At 45.1% G+C, this 24,473-nt stretch overlaps 2 protein-coding genes across 3 annotated transcripts in view; one reads left to right on the top strand and one right to left on the bottom strand.

The window, feature by feature from the left end:
- LOC129825047 (uncharacterized) overlaps positions 1–19,005 on the bottom strand; it is a 34,993-nt gene extending 15,988 nt beyond the window's left edge. For both annotated transcript variants that reach the window (XM_055884767.1, XM_055884776.1), the window contains exon 1: positions 13,476–19,005. In XM_055884767.1, the coding sequence (XP_055740742.1) occupies positions 13,476–13,537 (62 nt within the window). In that variant the 5' untranslated portion in view covers positions 13,538–19,005. The remainder of the gene's footprint in view (positions 1–13,475) is intronic.
- A 190-nt stretch (positions 19,006–19,195) lies between these two features.
- The window catches only part of LOC129825171 (voltage-dependent calcium channel gamma-2 subunit-like), a 69,001-nt gene continuing 63,723 nt past the window's right edge, over positions 19,196–24,473 (top strand). Inside the window, exon 1 of the mRNA XM_055885052.1 lies at positions 19,196–21,282. Within this exon, the coding sequence (XP_055741027.1) occupies positions 21,057–21,282 (226 nt within the window). The 5' untranslated portion in view covers positions 19,196–21,056. The remainder of the gene's footprint in view (positions 21,283–24,473) is intronic.

The raw sequence follows: 24,473 nt of genomic DNA, 5'->3' as shown, positions 1-24,473 counted from the left end.
GTTGTGAAGTCAGAGGTTAGTGCTCCACCTTTCTTCAGGGGTGATGGCTCAGATGAGTACTCTGTCCTGGAGTGGGAGGAGCTAATGGGAGTCTACCTAGAGAAGAGGGGTTACACTGGGTCTGAGAATGTTGGGGAGGTGATGTCTAGGCTCATGGGGAGGGCACGGGATGTGACCAAAGTCTGGATGCGTAACAACCCTGTTGTCACAGATGTTAAGGCAGTGTTCAGTGTTCTCAAGCAACACTTTGGGGATACTGTCTACTCAGGTATGCCATTAGCTGATTTCTATTCAATGAAACCATATGCTAATGAGGGTCCACTAGATTTCTGGATTAGGCTTAACAAAGCTGCAGACGCAGCTGAACAGTATCTTGTAGGTGAGGGTAGAACTTTGCCCAATCAGCGCTCAGAGTTGGCAGTCATGTTTGTACGCAACTGTCCTGATAAAGAGTTGGTCCAAGTGTTCAAATGCAAACCCCTGCGTGACTGGACAGCCAGTGAGGTACAGGATCGTTTGGATGAACTGTTAAGGGAGCGTAAAGCATGTAGAATACAACTTTCACAGCAGGTGGCTGCTGTCTTCGACTCCCCCCAGGAGGAAGTGGATCCTGAGAGCAGACCTAATGTGTCATCTTTTTCTCGATGTGGCCGTGAACCAGAACAGACCCAATCTGTATCTGAGGGTGGGACATTAGAGAAAGTTTTGAGTATGCTAGAGAAGGCTCTTGTCAGCAATACTCAGTCTGTGAACAGAGGGCCCCGTAAACAGTTCCCCAAACGTGAGTGCGCTGTCTGTGGAAGCACTAATCACTGGACCAAAGCTCACTGTCAGATGCACCAGCTGTGTTTCAAGTGCTTCTCTCCTGGCCACATGAGCTTTGACTGTAGTGAGACTGGGAAGCGAAAGAGCCCTGGATGTGGACAGACTGGCAGGTCTGGAAAACTAGAAAGCCTACATTTTGAGGATGGCAATGTGGGGCAGGCTAATTTTTCCTCCAATGATGATGATGATATCCAATCTGTTTATTCTTATTTTTGTGAGTCAGTACCCAAGAACAACACAGTAATTTTTCAGAACACAATGAGAATTTCTCAGAATGACAGTTTGTTTTACACCACCGTGCTAGTACAGGATAAAGTTGAGCTGAAGGGGATGTTAGATAGTGGGTCCATGGCTACTACTCTGCGCGCAGATATTGTACCTCGGTTGAGGGAGGCAGGAGTGGTAGAGGGGAACTTTCTAGCTCCTTCAGACATCATACTGGTGGGTTGTGGTGGGACGCAAACTAGCCCAGTGGGCATGTGTGACTTGAAACTACAGCTTTATGGCTTCAGTTATGTAGTCCCAGTGCTTATTGTAGATGGGCAGGTTGATGAACTCATTGTTGGCACTAACGTGTTGAAGTCTCTGATTAGACAGTTCAAATCAAATGACAGCTACTGGCGGGTGGTGGGTACGCCAGGTCCTTCTGGCCAGTGTGAGGACAGCCAGTTCCTGCGTCTCCTATCAAATCTGGAGAGATGGAGAGGAGACTCCATCGCAGATAAAGTGGGCACCATTAAGTTGAAGAGGGCAGTAACGCTCCAACCCATGAGTGAGCATCTGGTGTGGGGCCGCTTACCCCCAAAGACAAAACTCTCTGTGGGCAGTACTGTTGTTGTCGAGCCCAGCACGTCTCGTTGTGTGAATCGACACATACTAGTAGGGAGAGTAGTTACGCCTCTGTGGGGGGATGGATGGCTCCCTGTGAAGATTGTGAATCCAACAACTTCGCCAGTTACCCTGAGACGAAATGCTAAAGTGGCAGATGTGTACCCTTGTATTGCATTGGAGGATTTTGATGATGTGAAGCAGCAAGCTGCTTACCAAAACGTGGCAAAAGTACAATGTGACAGCTCACATGGCAGTCTTACAGCTAAGAGTTCAGTTGGTGGCAGTGTAGTTAATGACAACAGTACACTGAGCAATCTTGGACTTCAAGGCCTGTCTGTTGAGGAGTGTCCAGTTTCACAGTTCTGGAAAGACAAACTTGTCGGTTTAATTGAGAAGTATGACACGGTGTTCTCTAGACATAGCCTGGATTGTGGAGAGGCAAAAGAGTTCTGCCATCGCATACGGCTGACTGACGACCGCCCATTTCGATTACCTTATCGTAGGCTTTCTCCAGCTCATTACCAAAAACTCAGGGAAACACTGGATGATATGGAGGAAAAGGAAATCGTCAGAAAATCCAGCAGCGAGTATGCCTCACCATTGGTGCTGGTATGGAAAAAGAATGGGGACTTGCGTCTATGTACTGACTTTAGGTGGTTAAACGCCCGCACAGTGAAGGATGCTCACCCCCTGCCTCATCAGGCTGATGTACTGGCGGCGCTGGGAGGTAATGCCTTTTTCAGCACAATGGACTTGACATATGGGTACTACAATGTGCCACTGCATGAGGAGGATAAGAAATACACTGCCTTTTCCTCTCCTTTAGGTCTGCACGAGTACAATCGTTTGCCTCAGGGCCTTTGCAACAGCCCGGCTACGTTTATGAGAATGATGCTGACCATCTTTGGGGACCAAAACTTTCTAAGTCTCCTTTGCTATTTGGATGATCTGATGGTTTTTGCTAAAACGGAGGAAGAGAGTCTGCAGAGACTTGAGATGGTTTTCCAGCGGTTGCAGGAGCACAATCTTAAACTGTCTCCGTCTAAGTGCAAGTTTTTGAGGAGGTCTGTTAAGTTTTTGGGCCACATCATTTCTCAGGAGGGCGTAGCCACTGATCCTGCTAATGTTCAAACCATTTTGAATGTGACTGAGAGTGAGATGATGGAAGCTGATGGTGTCACTCCGTCTCCTAGCAAAATTCGTTCTTTCCTTGGTATGGTAGTATACTATCAACACTACATTGAGAATTGTTCCATGGTTGCTAGGCCATTGTTTCAGCTGACTACAGGTCAGAAGAAGCCTAGGAGAGGCAAGGGCAAAAAGAGGCCTGGTCCCTCTCGCAGGCTCACTGCTGCAGACTGGACTGCCGAATGTCAACTCGCTTTTAAAGCTTTGAAAGCAGCACTAGTTGACCAGGCACTGCTGGCTCATCCAGATTTTTCTCAGCCATTTTTGCTTTCTGTTGATGCATCTACCAGTGGTTTGGGAGCTGTAATATCCCAAGTGCAAGATGGGAAGGCCATAGCCAGGCCAATAGCTTTTGCTAGTAAATCTCTTAATCATGCACAATCCAAGTATCCTGCTCACCGGCTGGAATTTCTAGCCATGAAATGGGCCATTCATGATAAGTTCAGCCATTGGCTGCGAGGGCATAAGTTTACGGTGTGGACCGACAACAATCCACTCAAATATATTCTTACAAAGCCGAGACTTGTTGCATGTGAGCAGAGATGGGTTGCAAAGCTGGCACCTTTTGATTTTGATATCCAGTACATACCAGGGCCCAAGAATGTCGTTGCTGATGCTTTGAGCAGAGAGCCATTTGCACCGACTGACAAGAATTCCATATGATGTCCTGCTGGAGGAAGCCAGAGGTCTTCGACTGGATGATGTACAAGACATGTTCCGTCTCTCCTGTGAGCAGCCCGAGGCTGGCTGTGGAACGTCTATGGCTCCTGGGAGTGAGTTGAGTAGAGCTGGAGACGATGTCAGTGGGTTGGTTTCCTGTGAAGAGGTGTCTGCTGTCCTCCAGGCCCATCGCCGATGGGATGATGGTGCCACAGTGAGGTCCGTTTCACATGTGCAGCACCTTGAGAAGTTGATGTCCATGGGTCAGAGCCCTTTACCTGTCCTTACACACAAGGAGCTGTATGATAACCAGTCACTGGATCCTATCATCAGCAGAGTAATGTTCTTTGTAGATAGAGGCCGGCGCCCATCTAGGAGAGAGCGAGTCTTTGAAGCTAAAGAAACAGTTTATACTCTAAGACAGTGGGGGAAACTCACCACGCGGTTAGGGATTCTGTATCGTGTCTCAAAACACCCAGTGAGTAAGAAGAAAATATTCCAGTATGTTGTACCTGTGTCTTTGAGAGGCCTTGTGTTGAAGGGAGTTCATGATGATGCTGGTCATCAGGGTCAGCAGCGCACATTGTGGCTCACGAGACAGTGGTTTTACTGGGAATCTATGGAGAAGGATGTCAAGGAATACGTGGCCCACTGTAAGAGATGTGTGTTGAGTAAAGCACCTGAGCCTGAAGCAAGAGCTCCACTTGTCTCCATTGTGACAACGGCACCTTTAGAACTTGTGTGTATTGATTTCTGGACTGCCGAAGATTCAAACAACAAGTCTATTGATGTGTTAGTAGTGACTGATCACTTTACTAAGCTGGCCTGTGCGTATCCATGTCCAAACCAGTCTGCTAAGACTGTTGCTCGTGTTCTCTGGAATAATTTCTTCTGCATTTATGGGTTCGCTGATTGCATCCATTCTGACAGGGGTGCAAACTTCGAGAGTTTACTTATTGCAGAATTACTTCAGTTATCTGGTGTTGAAAAGTCCCACACCACACCTTATCATCCCATGGGTAACGGTCAAGTAGAACGTCTGAATCGCACACTGGGTGGGATGATTAGAGCTCTGCCAGCTAGGTCTAAGGCTAAATGGCCTCAGATGTTGAACACATTGACATTCTCCTATAACTGCACTGTTCATGAGACTACTGGGTTTCCACCCTTCTTCTTGATGTTCGGACGCACCCCTAGGTTGCCGGTAGATGTTATGTTTGAAAGTGTGCTGTTGGATGGGGACACAGTAGATGTGGATAAGTATGTCCAGTCTCTGGGTGAGGATCTGAGAGAGGCCATGACATTGGCCCAGCAGCATGCCAGTAAGCAACAAAAGAGACAAGCCGAGGTCTACAACAGACGGTCTAAGGGTCACTCGGTGCAGAAGGGAGATAGAGTTCTACTTGCTAACAAGGGGGAGAGGGGCAAGAAGAAACTGGCTGATCGCTGGGAGAGTGTGGTGTACATAGTGGTTGCAAAGAACAGCTCACTGAACACATATCGTATCCAACACCCTACCACTGGACGCATCAAAACTGTGCATAGGAACCTGATTATGCCAGTCAACTTTCTGCCTTTACCTTCATGGGAGGAACCTGAGGGTCACGGATCTCTATCGAGTGGTGACGTGATCTCTGAGATGTCTGCAAAGTCCAGCCAAATGGATGGGAGTGACGCCAGGACTGTCCACTGGGTAGCAGGCCTTCCTGAGTCTTCTGGGAGGATACTCCAAGAGGATGGTGAAGTCCCGGCTGATGGAAGTGAGGTGGAACAACCGTATGAAGTCCCCTTAAGTGAGGTGTGCTCAGCAGAAGTGGACCAGAGAGATATCCCCGAAGCCTACAAGAGTTCTGATTGTGAAACTCCATTCAGTGTGGATGATGCTACCTTGGTTGAAGATGCTTCGTCAGTGTGGTCTGTGACAATCTACCAGGATTCTGATCAGTCGTCTGACACTACTAGTGTTGAGTCGGTAACTGAAAGTGTTCTGGCTCCGGAGATGCGGATCTGTAGTACTCCCCATCCTGAGGTTAGACCTCTGAGCAGGGTTAGTGCTGTCTGTGACATTCCTGCTAGGTTTGTGGGTGAGGGTGTTCGGACTAGACTAGGTAGATTTATTAAGCCAGTAGATAGGCTAATCCAAACTATGTCTACACAGGAAATGAAACAGTTCTTGGTTTCTCAGTGACGGTAGGATATTGCCTACCTTTTCTTTTGTAGGAATGTAGGAATCTAAGCATGTCTTAGAATGATTTGTGGATTTGTCTAATATATTTGACAAATCATGTAACTTTGTGTGTAGTCCATCGGCATAAAATGTATATGGCATTTTTCGTATACGGTTCAATAAGGGATTAGCTACCCCTTATTTTTCCTAATCCTTCGCGGGATAGCTTTTCAGCTGATCGACCATTTGTGGGTCTAGAATTAAGGGACTACACTGGGTTACTCTGTCGCCCTGTGGGTGTGAATTTTTTTTCTTTCTTTGCTTTGTTACCTTTGAGGTAATGTGTTTTGTTTTGGGCCTATAATCTAGTGTAAAACAGTGGGGGTGAATGTAGCAGTGTGATGTTGTTCCCCTAGATTACGCACCAAATTGCACACAAGGACCAATTCAAATAGGCCAGGTCAAGAGGGAATGTTAATAATCTGATAATAATAATAATAATTCAGTGTATTTTTTTATTTAATTACAGCTGCATAGCTAATGTTTTTATTTGGTGTACAAACACTTTTTCATTCCAATATTGTACATACAAGTGATTGTAAAAGTTTTGTATATTTTGGTTTGGCCCATCGCGGGTTATCTGTATCCCCATACCACTTTATCGTTCTCTTTTGCCTGACCCTCGGCTAGCAAGGTGCCGGAGAGCTGAGACTGCACCAAGGGTAACGTGTGTGTTGTCTCTTCGTGTGCAGGGCAAATAAAAAGATTTCAACGAGCAGACCATCAGTTGTGGCAGCGTCTTCATTAAGAATTACACAACGCAGAACGAACCACGCTACATTGAGAAAAAAAATTGGTTACTACATGATTCCATATGTGTTATTTCCTAGTTGTGATCGTTTCGCTATTATTCTACAATGTAGAAAATAGTAAAAATAAAGAAAAACCCTTGAATGAGTAAGTGTGTCCAAACATTTGACTGGTACTGTATCTCTGTACTTGTTTGTGATGAACACATAGCCTATCATTAGTATGCATATAATTGTCAAGAGAGAATCAGATGAATCTGATGATGAGTGTCAAAGGATAGTTCCAATGTCTTTCTTGTTCCATGTGTTATGTGTTCCTCAAAGTGAAATTTGTTCACTGTTTTAACCATTCATCCATTTACTCACTGATGGATTCATTTATATGCATGTTGGATGTTTTTATTATTATACCTGCAACCTGCAAATGTATTATTTTATTTTATTTGCATTTGCATTTATCCCACCTCCATCATAATGGCACTGCCTCTGTCCCTCAGTCAAGGTTAGGGATGGTGCAGGTTTAAAATCAGTTCAATAAAGTGAGGAGGTAGACAGTGCACTTCTAGCATACAGAATGGAGCAGAGAGAGATGAGGTGATTTGCCACCGTGACTCACAAGCAGCTCTGGTGTGTGAGGGACAGAGTGACGAGGGAAGGAAGAGAATAAGATATCACCATAGCATCCTTCTATGAAATAAAGGACAGAAGAAGAGTATGTTGGGGAAAGGATTTGGTTGAGACAGAAGTGGAGGCATTGTACTCAAAGAAAAGCCTAGAGAGTGGTTCAATGGTTCAATATTCCCCTGTAAATACTGAATATTTCCCTGTGTCTCTAAGTCATGTGTCTCTGTGCTTCATCTTTCCTCCCGAAGGCACTGGGTTCAGGGAGATTAAATACGGGCCCTGATTTCACATTGGGATTCCCCAGCATGTTCGCACCACACTGCTTTGGTGGTGACACATTGCTAAACTAAATAGATTGGATTGAAAAAGAGCTGTGACTGGGAAGGTCAAGTCTTCCAATACCACTGAAGCAAGCACAATCTGATTCAGCTCGCCTGCTTTAACTTGGTGCTGGGCTGGCAGACCCCTCCCCACCCCCCTACTCTCTTCCTACTAATACCATATAGTTAAAGCTGTGTACCAACGCGAACATATACTGTAGATATGGAATAAGAAAGTGAAAACTGGTGGATGAAATTAGAACAATACTATAATTGATTGGTTTCATAAACTGTGATCTGTTATAACAAGCGAATTAGGGTCATATACGACATACCCTTGGGAATAAAAAGGGAAAAAACAGAATGAAATCATTGTGCTGCGTTTAACTGTGTCTTAATCAAAATAAAGCTTTAACTCTTGTCTCAGACCATTCTTTGTGACGTAATGCCGAGACAGAGGCAGAGATGGTCCTGCATACAGAGCCACAGCATACTGCAGAGCTAGAGAGAGGGAGACAGGGAGAGAGAGAGAGTGCCCATTCACATACATTCAAATGTACACACACCCTCACCAATGTGCACAAATCAACGTTCAGATGATCATGACGTATACAACATACACCCCCTGAACATATTGTGCATGCAGGCTCTTTAAAGCGCACACACACAAATTCACACACAAAGTGTCTGCTCAGAAGCGGCAGCAGTCGGGAAATGTCCAGTGGGCCAGTGCTGAAACCGGGGAAACTATTTATAGCTATCGCCATTCATGGATTAAATAAGGTCAATATATGTATGTATTTTTTTATCTCTTCACTGTCCCTGTTTTTCTTTTCCTGCAGAGTCTCTCATCTACTATGTTGCTATGTAAAGCAATCTCTCAATCTCCCAAGCACACTTACACAGTCGCACGCATAGACCAACTCAAAAATACATTAACACAAATAATGAAGCATGGAATATACATGGACATTGACCCAGCAATTCACAGACATGTTTTATGACACATCTATAGGTAAGTGTGAACCAAGCTGTATGTAGCGTAGTGTGTGCAAGCTGAAGATGCGGGTGGGGTGGAGGGCAGGCTTGGTGCTGTTTCCATGGAAACAGAGCAGTCAGCACATCTGTATTTCTGCCGCTGTCACAGCTGGATCTGCTGGGTTCCCCCTGCTGCTTCTTTACCACCGAACTCAGTACGATCTCGGCTCACACCACACCACAGCTCTCTCGTACCAACAGGTCTCAGATCAGATTACAGTACTATCACAAGCAGCCATTGCAGAGCATCAATGATGTCATGAGCAGAGGCAGTTGGAACGGGATGTTGGAATATGAGGACTGCAGAAACTACACTCTGATCCATCTCCCAAACCCAGCATTTTGTACAAAAACCAAACTCTAAAATCCTCACTCTCACTCTCGTCCATCTCTCTTTCTGTCCATCTCTGTGTCTGTGTGTCTGCCCCCGCCCTCTCTCTGTGTCTCTGTGGCTGGGAGTAAGGGAGGCCAGAAGCTCTGATTAGAATGCGAGGGAGCGAGTCACTGCTGTAAATTGAAAACATATTGATTCCCTGTGCTCTGCTCTCCAGAGTGTGGAACCAGCAAAGGGAGAGAGAGAGAGAGAAACAGAGAGAGAGAGAGTGGTGGACTACAGGGAAAAGGGGGGGATGAGCCTCACAGATGAAGTATTTCCTTGAAATGAACATGGGAACATTAGCATATAGTGGTCTCATAAGTCTTCCAACTTATAGTGCATTCGGAAAGTATTCAGACCCCTTGACTTTTTCCACAATTTGTTACGTTACAGCCTTATTCTAAAATTGATCAAATAAAATATCTTCCTCATCAATCTACACACAATACTCCGTAATGGAATAAGCGAAAATGGGTTTTTAGAAATTTTAGCAAATTTATAAAAAAAAAGAAAACAGATACCTTATTTACATAAGTTTTCAGACCGTTTGCTATGAGACTCGAAATTGAGCTCAGGTGCATCCTGTTTCCATTGATCATCCTTGAGATGTTTCTACAACTTGATTGGAGTCCACCTGTGGTAAATTCAATTGATTGGACATGATTTGGAAAGGCAGACACCTGTTTATATAAGGTCCCACAGATAACAGTGCATGTCAGAGAAAAAACCAAGCCATGAGGTCGAAGAAATTGTCCGTAGAGCTCTGAGACAGGATTGTGTCGAGGCACAGATCTGGGGAAGGGTACCAAAACAGTTCTGCAGCATTGAAGGTCCCCAAGAACACAGTGGCCTCCATCAATCTTTTTTTAAAATTATGTAACCTTCATTTAACTAGGGAAGTCAGTTAAAACCTCTTTGGGCTAGGTGTGCCTCAGAGCGCCAAATTCAAATTACAGAAATCGTAATTTTAAACTTTCATGAAAATACAAATGTCATACATCATTTAAAACATAAACTTCTTGTTAATCCAGCCGCGTTGTCAGATTTCAAAAAGGCTTTACGGCGAAAGCACACCATGCGATTATCTGAGGACAGCGCCCCGCATAGAAAAGCATTAAAAACATTTTCCAACCAAGCAGATGCATTGCGAAAGTCAGAAATAGCAATAAAATAATCCCTTACCTTTGAATATCTTCATCTGGTTGCAATCACAAGGGTCCCTGTTACATAACAAATGGTCCTTTTGTTCGATAAAGTCCTTCTTTATATCCCAAAAAAGTAGTGGCGGTCTGTGGTCCGGAGCCTCCAGCAACGGTCGGCGGTCCGGAGCCTCCATGCGCCCCGCACCGGAGCCGCACCCGATGCCATGTGTCATCCATCAAAGATGCCCACCCGGACCCTACCCTATTGAGTCAGGTTTTGCGGTCGGAGTCCGCACCTTTGGGGGTGGGGGGGGGGGGGGTGGGGGGGTTCTGTCACGCCCTGACCATAGTAAGCTGTTTATTCTCTGTGTTGATGGGGTGTGATAGTGACTTGGGTGGGTCATCTAGGTGAATTTGTATGTCTATGGTGGCCTGATATGGTTCCCAATCAGAGGCAGCTGTTTATTGTTGTCTCTGATTGGGGATTATATTTAGGTAGTCATTTCCCCATGGTTATTCATGGGATCTTGTCTACATTTAGTTGCCTGAGTGCACAACAGTTGCTTCACGTTTCGTTTGTTCTTTTGTTGTTTTTGTTCTGGACTGGGAATTGTCGCCGGAAGTTGCTGGAGGCTCCGGACCGCAGACTGTCGCTGGAGGTTCCGGACCGCAGACCATCTCAGGAGGTTCCGGACCGTAGACCGTCTCAGGAGGTTCCGGACCGTAGACCATCTCAGGAGGTTCCGGACCGTAGACCGTCTCAGGAGGTTCCGGACCGTAGACCGTCGTAAGAGGTTCCGGACCGTAGAACGTCTCAGGAGGTTCCGGGCCGTAGACCGTCTCAGGAGGTTCCGGACCGTAGAACGTCTCAGGAGGTTCCGGGCCGTAGACCGTCTCAGGAGGTTCCGTACCGTAGACCGTCTCAGGAGGTTCCGGACCGTAGACCGTCTCAGGAGGTTCCGGACAGTAGACCGTCTCAGGAGGTTCCGGACCGTAAACCGTCGTAGGAGGTTCCGGACTGTAAACCGTCGTAGGATGTTCCGGACTGTGGACTGTCGGAGGAGGTTCCGGACTGTGGCCCGTCGGAGGAGGTGAAATTTTGGTGAAATGTCGCCGGAAGCTCTGGACTGGGAACTGTCGCCGGAAGCTCTGGACTGGGAACTGTCGCCGGAAGCTCTGGACTGTGGAGGCACACTGGAGGCCTGATGCGTGGGACCGGTACAGGTGGCACCGGGCTGATGACACGCACCTCAGGGCGAGTGCGGGGAAGAGGCACAGGACGTACTGGACTGTGGAGGCGCACTGGAGGTCTAGAGCGCAGAGCTGGCACAACCCTTCCTGACTGGATGCTCACTCCAGCCCGGCAAGTGCGGGAAGCTAGCACAGGACGCACTGGGCTGTGAAGGCGCACTGGCGACACAGTGTGTAGAACCGGCGCAGAATATCCTGGACCGAGGAGACGTACTGGAGACCAGGAGTGCTGAGCCGGCACAATCCGTCCTGGCTGAATGCCTACTCTAGCACGGCAACTGCGGGGAGCTTGCACAGAGCGCACCGGGCTGTGGATGCGCACTGAAGGCATGGTGCGCAGAACCGAATAACACGGTGCTTGACCGGTCACTCGCTCCCCACGGTAAGCATGGGGAGTTGGCTCAGGTCTGAACCCTGACTCCGCCAATCTCCCCGTGTGCCTCTTGTGCTTGCTTCGTTGAGCTATCTCCTCGTATCGTCGCCGTTCCGCTTTCGCTGCCTCTATCTCCTCCTTCGGATGGCGATACTCCCCGGCCCTTGTCCAGGATCCTGCTACCTCCAGGATTTCCTCCAGGGTCCATTCCTCCTGGCCACGCTGCTTGGTCTGTTTTTGGTGAGATCTTCTGTCACGATCTTCGTAAGGAATGGCCCAAGGTGCAGCGTGGTAGGCGTACATTATTCTTTAATAAATGAATACCGAACAAAAACAACAAAACGAACAAACGAAACGTGAAGCTACTGTTGTGCACGCAGGCAACTAAATGTAGACAAGATCCCACGAATAACCATGGGGAAATGGCTACCTAAATATAATCCCCAATAAGAGACAACAATAAACAGCTGCCTATGATTGGGAACCATATCAGGCCACCATAGACATACAAATTCACCTAGATGACCCACCCAAGTCACTATCACGCCCCAACCAACACAGAGAATAAACAGCTTACTATGGTCAGGGCGTGACACAGAGCTTGAGAGGATCTGCAGAGAAGAATGAGAGAAACTCCCCAAATACAGGTGTGCCAAGCTTGTAGCCTCATACCCAAGAAGACTCAAGGCTGTAATCACTGCCAAAGGTGCTTCAACAAAGTACTGAGTAAAGGGTCTGAATACTGAGGTAAATGTGATATTTCAGTTTACATTTTTTGAAAACTCTAAAAACCTGGTTTTGTTTACTCATTATGAGGTATTGTGTCTAGATTGATGAGGAAAAACAACTATGTAATACATTTTAGAATATGGCTGTAATGTAACAAAATGTGGAAAAAGTCAATTGGTCTGAATACTTTCCAAATGCACTGTATTTGCTTTAGGCCCATTCACACCATAGAAAAAGATTGATTAATGAAGAAAGGCCAGAGCGAGAGAATGATCAAGCATTGAAGTGGCACACCAGGAAATAGAAGCAGAGAGCGAGAGAAAGAATGGTCATTCATTACCTCCAGCCATACCCCCATTAAATTTGGACAAACCCCTCCCCTTTATCCATTACACACACCTGATTGATTATGGGAAGAGGGTGAGAGTTGGAGGGAGGAAAACAGTGGATAGCAAGAGAGGTGTGTGTGTGTGTGTGTGTGTGTGTGTGTGTGTGTGTGTGTGTGTGTGTGTGTGTGTGTGTGCGTGTGTGCGTGTGTGCGTGTGTGCGTGTGTGCGTGTGTGCGTGTGTGCGTGTGTGCGTGTGTGCGTGTGTGTGTGTGTGTGTGTGTGTGTGTGTGTTGAGGGTACAAATCAGGCCCTTGCTGAGCCTGTATGTCTGTTAGAAACGGAACACAAGCAGAAATTAAATGGGAAAAGACAGATGGTAAGTTTGAAGTGAGTTGCTGTCAGTTTGAGTCGCACACATACCTGTGTGTCTGCCCCTGGGCACTACAATAGCATCCTCACTCAGCACAGCACTGTCTCTCCATAGCACAGCAGTAACAATTAGTGCCTTCAACAGCACCAGGCACTGAACACATACTGCTCCAATTCTGAGACATTGAGGGTCATGTAGACTGGTCATGCCAGAAAGCATGCATAGCCCTCATGTTTTTAGTTGCACAATTACATTGATGCACCATGTAGGCTGTGTTTCTGATAGCCCTGACGTTGTGCATAGGGAAATCACATAAGGTTATGCCAGATAGAGAGCCATGAACAAAGCATATCAAGCATTACACATCTGCATACATTCACCAACATGTGCACAAGATACAATGCTCCAGCGGGCATTCACAATTTTGTGCACAATCCCCATACCTTTTATGGAACATTGGGTAACGAAGACAATGACCCAGTATTGAACCCTGATTGGATGCCATCCAGGCGGCCTGTGTGGATCACAGCCACAGAATACCAGTCAGGTGAAGAAGCTGAGGCGCTGCAGCAGAGAGAGACATGTCAGAACGCTCACTCAGCTCAGCTCAGAGCAGGCACCCGGGGATCAGAGAGGAACCGCTGCTGACGGGGCAGTGTCCTCAACATGCAACACAGCCGCAGAACACTGGAGAACACAGCTAAACAAAGACGCAGAAGACTGGGGATCACAGCAGAACAGTGGAGAAGAACACAGGCTAACACACAGGCCAACACCACAGAACACAGTGGAACAGGACAGAGAGGAACCAAGGAACCAAGGAATAGAGGAACAGAGGAATACAGGAACAGAGGAATAGAGGAACAGAGGAATAGAGGAATACAGGAACAGAGGAATAGAGGAATACAGGAATAGAGGAACAGAGGAATAGAGGAAGAGAGGAATAGAAGAATAGAGGAACAGAGGAATAGAATAATAGAGGCACAGAGGAATAGATGAAAACAGAAACAGAGGAATAGAAGAATACAGGAACAGAGGAACAGAGGAATAGAGAAACAGAAGAATAGAGGAACACAGAGATAAGGGAAGAGTAGATAGCGGGGTAGGGAGGAATTGTGGCACCTGTCATGAGAGTGATTCAATTCATTACACAGATAATCAATCTAGTGGAGAGAGGGGAGGAAGATGGGGATGGTGGCAGGGAAGATGTTTGGTACGTTGTCTTTTGACTGTCTGAATGTAGTTGGATGGAACTGGAATGCAAACAATTTTGTGGCATAGGGACATGTTTCCACTGGCAGCCTGGTTCATAGGCTACTCTCAGTCTGAGAATGGGACTGCTATGGAGACTGTGGTCTATCAGTTGGTAACGATGAGAAACAATAAGTAGGTCCATGCCCCCCACATCCACTTGGTGAAGAGAAGACTAGCACCCCCTGGTGAATGAGTCTAGTTATTCTGGAAGCCAGCTGCCAGTCATCACCTTTATCTAAAATAACTGTCAATGGCCACAATGAAAACATTATGCTATCCATTTAGAGGGGAAGAAATAGTTGTATTTTTACACTGTCCTGTGAAACAGACTGGAAAATGAAAGCAAGGGATGACATTTGAGTGAGGTCAGCAATGGGATGAGCTTGGTGGATTCATGCAGTTTGTCCAACACAACCATATCCATTGTGTACCCTGTTAATATAGACTACAGAAGCACATGATGCACTGTACTGTTAGCCCCTATGGCAGCAGTGCAGCCCTGTCTCTGGGATCCCTTCCTCCCTGCCTCAGAGCAGAGCTGTAGAGACTAGAGAGATCGACCCCAGAGACCAAACGGCTCCAGGGTAGAACCTCACCCAGAGACTACCACTTAATGGGGATCACCTTCAGTTAACAGGGATCTAGACTAGCGTTCAAAGGGCTGCTGCCTCCTTCAAAGTGGGCCAACACTTTTCTTCCTACTCCTCCCTCTCCTCCATCTTTTTTACTCCAGAGCACAATTTACTTTAAAATTCCTTAAGCCAATGCTCCAGGGGTGCTGATTAGGCCGGACCTACAGATTGACTTAAAGAGTCCATTTGGAAGTTGTGTGGGTGCGGAACTGGGCTCCCTCTGATTGGTGCAGGCTCGCCTGTCAGGGGTAATTGTTTAATAAACGCGAGGGTGTCCCAAATCCTGGCCGCGACGGTGAATCAGAGAGGTCTTTAGTCAGAGCACAAGGCCCCCCTCCCAGCTGGTGGTAGTGGTAGTGGTAGTGGTAGTGTGAGTGAGGGATCCAGATTGGATGAAAAAAGGGGAAGGACAAGCAAACGAAGACACACAGAAAGACAGATGAAAAATACACACAAATATGAGGGTGAAATGAAGGTGCTGTTTATTGACATAGGAAAAAATGCATTTACCACAGGACTAGGGATTACAGAGACTAAGCATTGTTCATCTTGACCCAGATGAGAGGAATGGAGGAAGAAATAAGTAGAGAGAGAGGACACAGTGAGCTGAGAAAAAAGTATGTGAGGTTTCCATTCAGAGCAAGACACCGATGAAAATGTTTCATCTCAGTCGCACATTAAAGACCTACAGTGTGAGGGAGAGTTTCTCTGTTCAGAACTGATATATGCTGAAGTAAGAGAAACACACATCACCTTGTCCAAACGTGTCACGGAGACATTGGCCACAGCTCATAACCTAATGCTTGGGAAGAAAATGATGATGACTTTTCTTTTATGATGAAGCTCACAGACCAGATGACAGAGCCAGTGGTATGTGTGTGCCAGGGCCAGGTTTCTGCTCACCTTATAGGCTCAAGTGTTTATTTGATATCCAATGGAAGGGCTGTGTAGATCAGAGGTGGGTCCCATGGGTCTAATACATCAGGCTTATTAATGAGTGGGGCGCTAGGGACTGCCAATACAGTTAGTAACCAGGTTCAAAATGGCCTGCATTATAAAAACACTCAAATTAGGACGGATGACTATGGCCAGCAGGTTTTCCTGATCATATGACTTGCCCAGGAAAATATCCTGGCCCAGTTAGGTTGTACCTAAAACTAGGCCCAGAGTTTTTCCAGATCATGTCGATCTTGTGTTGACATCTTACTCCAACCCTATGCAACAGTCACTGTGGACCCAAACCCAGCTCCCAGTCCCAATCCATTGTTCATGCATCAGTTTATTTGCTCCATCGGATTGTTGAGATCACAGAGTCCCTGGCCAAAACTAGCAGTGCTATTTGTTTGCTAATTGCTCTGTAAAGCCACTGGGACACGGGCTAATGGGCCCCCAGATCTGTGTACATGGCTGGGTTGGGTAAACATTAGAGATGAGTGATGGAGGGAGAAGCCTGCCATAGTTGAAGAGTTGGACTGAAGAATCACCAGGAAGATCAAATTAATGGGCCTTCTTTCGAGGAGCAAGAGACGACAGGACTCCGCCCTAATGGAATGGCAGAAAAATATCCATACGCAAACTATAGCCATACATTGCATGAGTTAATTGCACAAATGTATGGTAGGCCTATGGTTGGTTCTCTAAGGAAGTCCAGAGAGCACATATTAATACAACAATTATTGCATTGTTATGTCGAGATCCCAACTTATTTATCTTCTGATCACAACATAACAAAAGTTGTTTTGTCGAGATCACAAGATAAACTCTATAAATATGAGTGGATATATTGATGATAGATTGACAGCACTGTCATAGTGGACCAAAGGCGGTAGGACTCTACAAAGATCTAAGATCTTTGATAAGAGCACAACTGTTGTCAGTATCCTATAGGCCTGGGTCTTCTTATCAAACCTCCAGCAATATAAGAAAAACGGAGGAATTACAAGTTAGTCGGACAACTGAATGCATTCAACCGAAATGTGTCTTCCGAATTTAACCCAACCCCTCTTAATCAGAGAGAGATGCCGGGGGCTGCCTTGATCAATGTCATCTACACAGTGGTTTTGGGAGGTAAACTGCTTTGCTCAAGTGCAGAACAGCAGTTGTTTTCCACCTTGCCAGCTTGGGGATTCAAACCAGTGACCTTTCAGTTACTGCCCCAACGCTCTTAACTGGTCGGCTACCTGCCGCCAGAAATGTGTCAGTGAGATGATTTTTATAACTGGATGAATGGCGGTGCTGTCCTTATGGCTGAAATGACAAATAGACTGTAACTGTAACGGCTGTCATATTTTTCCTCCTCCTCGGATGAGGAGAGGCGAGAAGGATTGGACCAAAATGCAGCGTAGGTGGAATACATGATGATTTTAATAATAATAATGAAGACGAAAATATACTTGAACAAACTACAAAACAATAAACGAAGTCAACAGACCTGAACAAACGAACTTACATAATAACATGAAGAACGCACGAACAGGAACAGACTACATACACGAACGAAAACGAAACAGTCCCGTGTGGTGCGACATACACAGACACGGAAGACAATCACCCACAAACAAACCGTGAGAACAGCCTACCTTAATATGGTTCTCAATCAGAGGAAACGTCAAACACCTGCCTCTAATTGAGAACCATATCAGGCAACACATTAAACCCAACATAGAAACACATAACATAGAATGCCCACCCCAACTCACGCCCTGACCAACTAAACACATACAAAAACAATGGAAAACAGGTCAGGAACGTGACAGTAACCTTCATGAAATGTTTGAGTATTTAGAAACCTCAACATGTGATTCACTTCACCTGTTTAACTAGTTTGATTTTTCTGTACTAGTTTTTAATTGTTGTTTGTGACTGTGTTTGGCTGCTATTGACAGGCCAACCTTCCTGTTAAAACTATTCAAGAAATTCAAATAAACTTTCATTGGTAGTCTGCAACCACAAACCTCAATGTTAACTTTTCTTGCCATAAACATTCAACATTCAATTTAAAATAGTAGTGCTGGATAAGAGCGTCTGCTAAATGACTAAAATGTAGTGCAACATCACTTTTACATGTCTTTAAAATGTGATTGTACTGGAGCCAAAACTGGAAGCAATATATAACTGCCAGACAAAATGCTATTTCTGCCTGGGTTAATTCCTTATCAAAATACAAATGGATGCATTGATCCACCCTTGGCTCTGCCTTAGCCATATTGTCAAGCTATCATCAATACATCCACTCCTATGTATAGAGTTCATCTCGTGAACTCGACAAAACAACGTTTGTTGTGTAATGATCACTAGAAAATGACCTTGTGATCTCAACTTAACAATTGTTGTTATGTCATGATCACAAGAAAATATCTCCACAATAGGAGGGAATATTTTTTTTATTCATATGTCCTCTCTGGACTTCCGTAGGTCTTTCTATAGCTGTTGGAATTAAACGCTCAATTGCAGTTGCGGCGCATGAAAGCTAGGGGGAGACAAGCTCTTGAACACTGAACGACGCTTTCGGCGCGCGGAGGGAGCTGTCCTTTCAACACTGAGACTGGACCACACATTCAAGAGCAGTGGCGGACAACCAGCGCGCGTTTCTCTGGCTTCCTACTGCTTATTTCCTCATTCAGAGTTATTGCAGTGAAGGTGCATGGAGTAATTACATGTATAGGACCGAGAAAATATTTAGCTGGCAGTGGCAGGAGCTAATAAATCTGATTGCTTTGCAATTATAAATTACACTGTGATTGTTTGGATCAAAATGGCCAAGTCTGAAAACAGCCCAAAAGCGAGTCCATCTCATAAGGCTGTCCTGCGTCAAAATATGGAAATGTTATTTGGTGATTAAACAAAAGATGATAGAGGGAGAGAAACCAAAATCTGAGAAACTGGCACCCAAAGTCCAATCCAAGCGAGCAAGAAAAATAGTAGAGTCACGCAATTCAGACTCAATCCAATAAATCATTTGGGGGGATTATTTTAGGAACATTATGATCACAATGAATAAACTATCATGAAAAACCTGGGGTGGCAATAACCCAAAGCACGTCAGGATTTATAATGCTAATGTTTAAATATAAAATACAGTTCTCCATAATCCTTCCACCAGTTCTAACTAACCCCACCCCCCTCTTTTCACACACACACACACACACACACACACACACACACACACACACACACACACACACACACACACACACACACACACACATACACATATACCTATACACACACAAACCAGCCCGCAACCCCCGCACCCCCTACTCACCCCTCCCTCCACTCCAGCCACTCCAGAAATGGAATTAAAATCTTTAATAGGCTATCGTTCCAGCATCGGTGGACGAGCACTGTAGCCTACTAAAGCCAGAGTATAGCGTCAGTCAATGTGGGAAGAAAATATACTCATAATCTTCAGCACTACAATCAGCATTCAAACACTGACATAAACCATCGTTTTAGAGGAGAAAACCTCAATTAAATGCATCGCTGACACTGACATCCAGAATATACGGACTCCAATTTGCGCCCCTCTCAACGGCTCTGTGGATCTGTGCTGTTGGGTCGGCGTGGCGTGCTGTTGGTCTCTTCCTCCGGTTGTGTAATATTTTTCTAGCCCAGCTACACACTCCTACACCCTCAGAAGAAAAACTCCGCTGTCATCTGAACGAACAAGGGAAGGAACAAGGATTGGAACATATACTGTCGTTTTTTGCTTTGATTTGCAACTGAGTTTTCTATCAGATTATTTTCGATTTACATGGTGCAAGGGCTGTGCAAATGGGAAGGTTCTGGTTCCGGTTCTGGGTGTGATACAACCGTGAATTTGGATATCCAAGTAACAACAGTATTAACAGTGGTACTAAAACGGATCAGTTCCGGCGGCATCCCCAACTCCTCTTTCTCCTCTTCCCGGCTCTATGTCGAGTAATGGTCGGCTTGCCTTGCTGGATGCACCCCGCTCTCTCCGGATCGTCGACTGCACCCTTTCCAACCGCAAATACCCATTTTCGGCGGAAACCTTCAAAGAGCTAAGGGCTACATATGGAAACTGGGGATCAGAATTTTAGGAAAAAGGAAATCTAGCTCTTGTTCAATTTGTTTTCGACCTGATTTATCTGTTTCTTTACTAATTAATTCATTTATTCATTGGGCTTGATTTCTTCATTCCATTGTTGGTTGATTTGTCAAATTGATGCAAGCCCTATAGTATTTTACTTTCTTATATAATATAGACCCCAGGATTATTTTAATTTGTTTCCACTGGACTTGAATCGTCCATTTATTTACAATTGCTTTTCTTATTTTCCCTGTCCTTCATTTTCCGTCCCTGTTTCTCTCCTTGCTTTTCCATCTTGACTATAATAGCCCTGACAAGGGTTATTCAAACATAATTAAACATAAAATATATACAAATTCAGCATTATATGCCAACAATAATTGTAATTAATTTCGCATCTAAGAGACGTATTGACTTGCCAGGCAGAATTGTTGTAAACCTACCATTACTCTAACACCACCCCCACCCTCTTCTCTTCATACATTTGAGCTCATATTCATTCAGTGCTATCCATAGAATAGTACTTATCTGCAAACATTGCATATCAAGAAACACATTGCCAGCGTGTTGAATGCTACACTGTAAAGCATGAGACAAAAGCTAGTCTCAAAGCGTAATAGCCTACTGAATTTTGATTGAGGCTATCCCCTTTTCCATTTATATTACAGTCTCTCTCTACCTATCACTTACTGTGATTGTATATTATACATAATATTATCTTTACATTAGTAGGTTTATGCTGCAACTGCCAGTGTAGGCTAGTTGTAGTCATAGGGATAACAGTTGACGCTTTAGTCCATTTTAGAGGCCATTACTTTGTCCATAGTTCTTATATTTGGGGTAACATTTAGTAAACCCATCTGGAGAGAGAGAATCACTGCGTCCTCCTCCCGAAACTACCCTAAAAGCAAACCCAATTTCTCTTAGTCAGTCCTCACCCAAACGCAACCATAAGGTTCCTACCGCATCCACCTCCTTCCCCCTCCTTTCGCTCAAATATATCCCATTTTTTTAGTTTGGTTTGGTCCCGTAAATTTTCAAATATTTATTTCCTATATATCAAGAGGAAAGGGGGTCCCCCTTTCATGGAATGCGGAAATATGGGTCTGTTTGACCGCGGAGTTCAGATGCTATTGACCACGGTCGGCGCATTTGCCGCCTTCAGTCTCATGACCATCGCGGTTGGCACGGACTACTGGCTGTACTCGCGCGGCACGTGCAAGTCAAAGTCGGTCAGCGATAACGAGACCAGCAAGAAGAACGAAGAGGTGATGACCCATTCGGGATTGTGGAGGACGTGTTGCTTAGAAGGTAATTGAGCCACATGCGTTTTGCAGTCACTTTATTTTCTTCATGTCAGTATACCATAGTGATTACATTTGAACCTTTAGCTACATGTAGTAAAACCTATCCCACTCGTTGACGTTATAACTTTTATCCCTCCCTTTGCTTTTCTACTGACATATGCCATGTGGATCAGGTTTATCTTAAGCCCCATACAGTGTATCAAACACAGAATTGGGCCAATGAACTACTGTAAGAACCCTCAATTTCACACCTCTTAGACCTATACACAATCCTCAAGTGACACCTTCAAAACATGACTTTTCTACATTCTTTGCCACCAGTCGATTGTATTGTTCAAAACAGCACCAAGTGACCATGCCATTCTTCAAACATTTCTAATTGTGATAACATATGATAATGACCAGTGCACAAGAGCAACAGAGAGTCAGCCATTCCTGTCAAATTTCCACCCAGACCCCACCTTTGACCTCTGGATGATGGGGTGCCTTAACAGTGCTTGTCATTTACCCTTTGACCTGGCAGTGCTTAGTATTTTCTGAGTTGTCAAACACAGTCACCTCTCAAGCGCAGGTTCAAGACCACCTCCCACGTCTTGACTTGACACACAGCGGGGTCTTGTTTCCTGTCATGCTCTGGCGGAGGCGTCAGATGCTGACTTTGAGCATAACCTTGTGAGGTCACGCAGCGTTACATCTTCTTAGCAGAGAGATTCACACAGGCCTCCTGTCTCTCTGCACACTCACTCCTCCGTCATTTGATAAGCAGTAAGCAGTCAGTCTCAGGTCAGATCTCTGCTCTAACAGCCTGAGGTGAAGTCAGCCCCAGGAAGTGGTTTATGAAAATAATGTCAGTGCCACTCAACTGTAAAGATCTGATGTTTTGAACTCTTCAAAATGTGTATGTTTGCACAGAATAAAGTTATGTGTTTTTTGGCAGGTTAAATTCACATTGGCAAAAATGTATAAAAAAATTGGAAATTACAGGGATGTATTTTTATTTAGAGAGTTTCCTGGGCAATGAAAGTACTGTTGTATGTTAATTTCTTAATCGACATTACTGGGTGATTTTGACCAAGGTAGGATGACTGACGTTGGCCATATCTGTCAGGGCGGCTTAAGCATCTGCTTAAGGTTTGTTCAAGGTCTGTCTGACACCCTGCAGCTACCCTTTCCAGGAGCTCTCTGCATCTGTTCTCCTGTGCTAGCCAGGACATACAGTGGGAGAGCCATTTTAGGTCTCAACGTGACCCATCACAGGTTAACTACAGCTGTGGAGAGGTTTTCAAAGACTAGAGATTTTTAACCTCTGTTGAAAATTCACACTTGTTATGTAATTAACAGACAATTGTTCATAGTCCAGACCTGACCAAAATCTCCTATACTTGGCACACGGTGAATTACAATTACAAAGCCCATATGCCACAGCTTCTCTTTTGTGGCAAGATAACAGCCACCCTCCTTTGAATTGTTGATCCAAATAGCAGGAAATGAACACTGATTTGTAATTTGCGATTCCTGAATGGTCTCAGGCCTTGATGAGGGGAGGAAGCGGAGAACGGCACCATCGCATTTACACATCGAGGTCAGATTCATTTGAATACCAATCCAAACGACTTCCTGCTGTGGAAATTGGGCTTAAAAAAACGCAATCGGGTAAATTTATTCATGGGTAATTAGCACAATTTATACCGAAATCTGTGATATTGAAAAATAGGAAGTAAACTGCAGAGCCGGATCCAGCTGCAGTGGAGTATAAGCAGCAGCTCAGCCACAAGAAGCTCCTGCTACAGACCAGGTGTGGTGCTGCTATGTCTGCCATCTCAGGTGGATACTGTAACTACAGCATGAAGAGGTTCATGCCAATGCTGAAATCAAGTGGGTACTTTGTATGGAAAATCACCATCCTACACCTTGTGTCTCATATATCGGTAGCTACCTTGTTGCGATGGATGATGATGCATCCTGTCTGTATCACAACTGACAATGCAGACAGTGATTTGCTGTAGCCCAGCTCTGGCCCACTCATACAGCTCATGTTGTGTGCCCAGGTGGGCGAGGGGTTGTGTTTGTTTAATCAGCTCCTGGAGAGGAGAGTCCCTGATCACAGAGGGGAATGTCCACACAACCATCTACCACTCTACTGCTCACTCCAGGACCTGTAATACCATACCTAGCCTCGCACATGAGAAAGTAACCATACAGGCTGAGAGTGTGTGTGTGTGTGTGTGTGTGTGTGTGTGTATGTGTGTGTGCGTGCGTGCGTGCGGGTATGCATGTTTGTGTGAAGGTAGAGGCACTTCTCACTGATCTCTCCTCCGGTGAACATTCAGGTCCTTTTCCCTCTCCAGCACTGGAAAGAGAGTGGAACACTTCGATGGTTCCATAAAATATGGATTATATAGATTTTGTAGATTTACACTTGTTTTCACTAGTCGCCTGTGCTATCAGTCATCGCCAAAGCATGCGATTCTTTTGTGAAATCTTACATTGCCCTTGGAGCTGGTTCATATGAATGCCGAGTCCCTTGATCTGTTGCAGTATTTGATTCAATTGTCCTGACGTCAGAGAAACTAAACGATGTGTGCTATCAGCAAAGAGCCCTCCACAAGATTTGGCAACAATGTGCCCCTGGCTTACTATTTGGGCAAACAACATCTAACAGGAGTAACACAGTCCATTACGAGGAAGGTCAAAGATTAGAGTTCAGCATACATCACAGTTCTATGCTTGCTCCACTCATTCACATCAAATGAGACGCAGTCATTTTAATATGTTTTGTATTGCAATTTGCACTGTATTATACAGTATATTGTATTATGTAGGTGGGTGGCCTTGTGAGAGCCAGAACGGCTCATAGGGCAGGAGTCATCTCCTGTTTCTGAAGCGTGAGGTAGAGGCAGGAGGTTATGTAGTATTATGTAGTGTTATGTATATTATTCATATTTACATGTCAGTCATTTAGCAGACGCTCTTATCCACAGTGACTTACAGTACAAACATGTTCATACTTTTTCGTACTGGTCCCTAAGGGCATCAAACCCACAAATCATGCTCTACCAACAGGAGGATTATGTTTATTATATTATGAATTTTAGGTATTTTATTTGTTGTTTTGATTCCTGTTTGGACCCGAGGAAGAGTACTTAGGGATCCCAATACAATACTAAATACTAAATGCCTCTTCTATAGTGAGAA

Source organism: Salvelinus fontinalis, chromosome 2, assembly GCF_029448725.1.
Source record: "Salvelinus fontinalis isolate EN_2023a chromosome 2, ASM2944872v1, whole genome shotgun sequence".
Taxonomy (NCBI): Eukaryota; Metazoa; Chordata; class Actinopteri; order Salmoniformes; family Salmonidae; genus Salvelinus; species Salvelinus fontinalis.
Note: the sequence above shows the minus strand (reverse complement) of the source record. Positions and strands in the feature narration are given on the sequence as shown.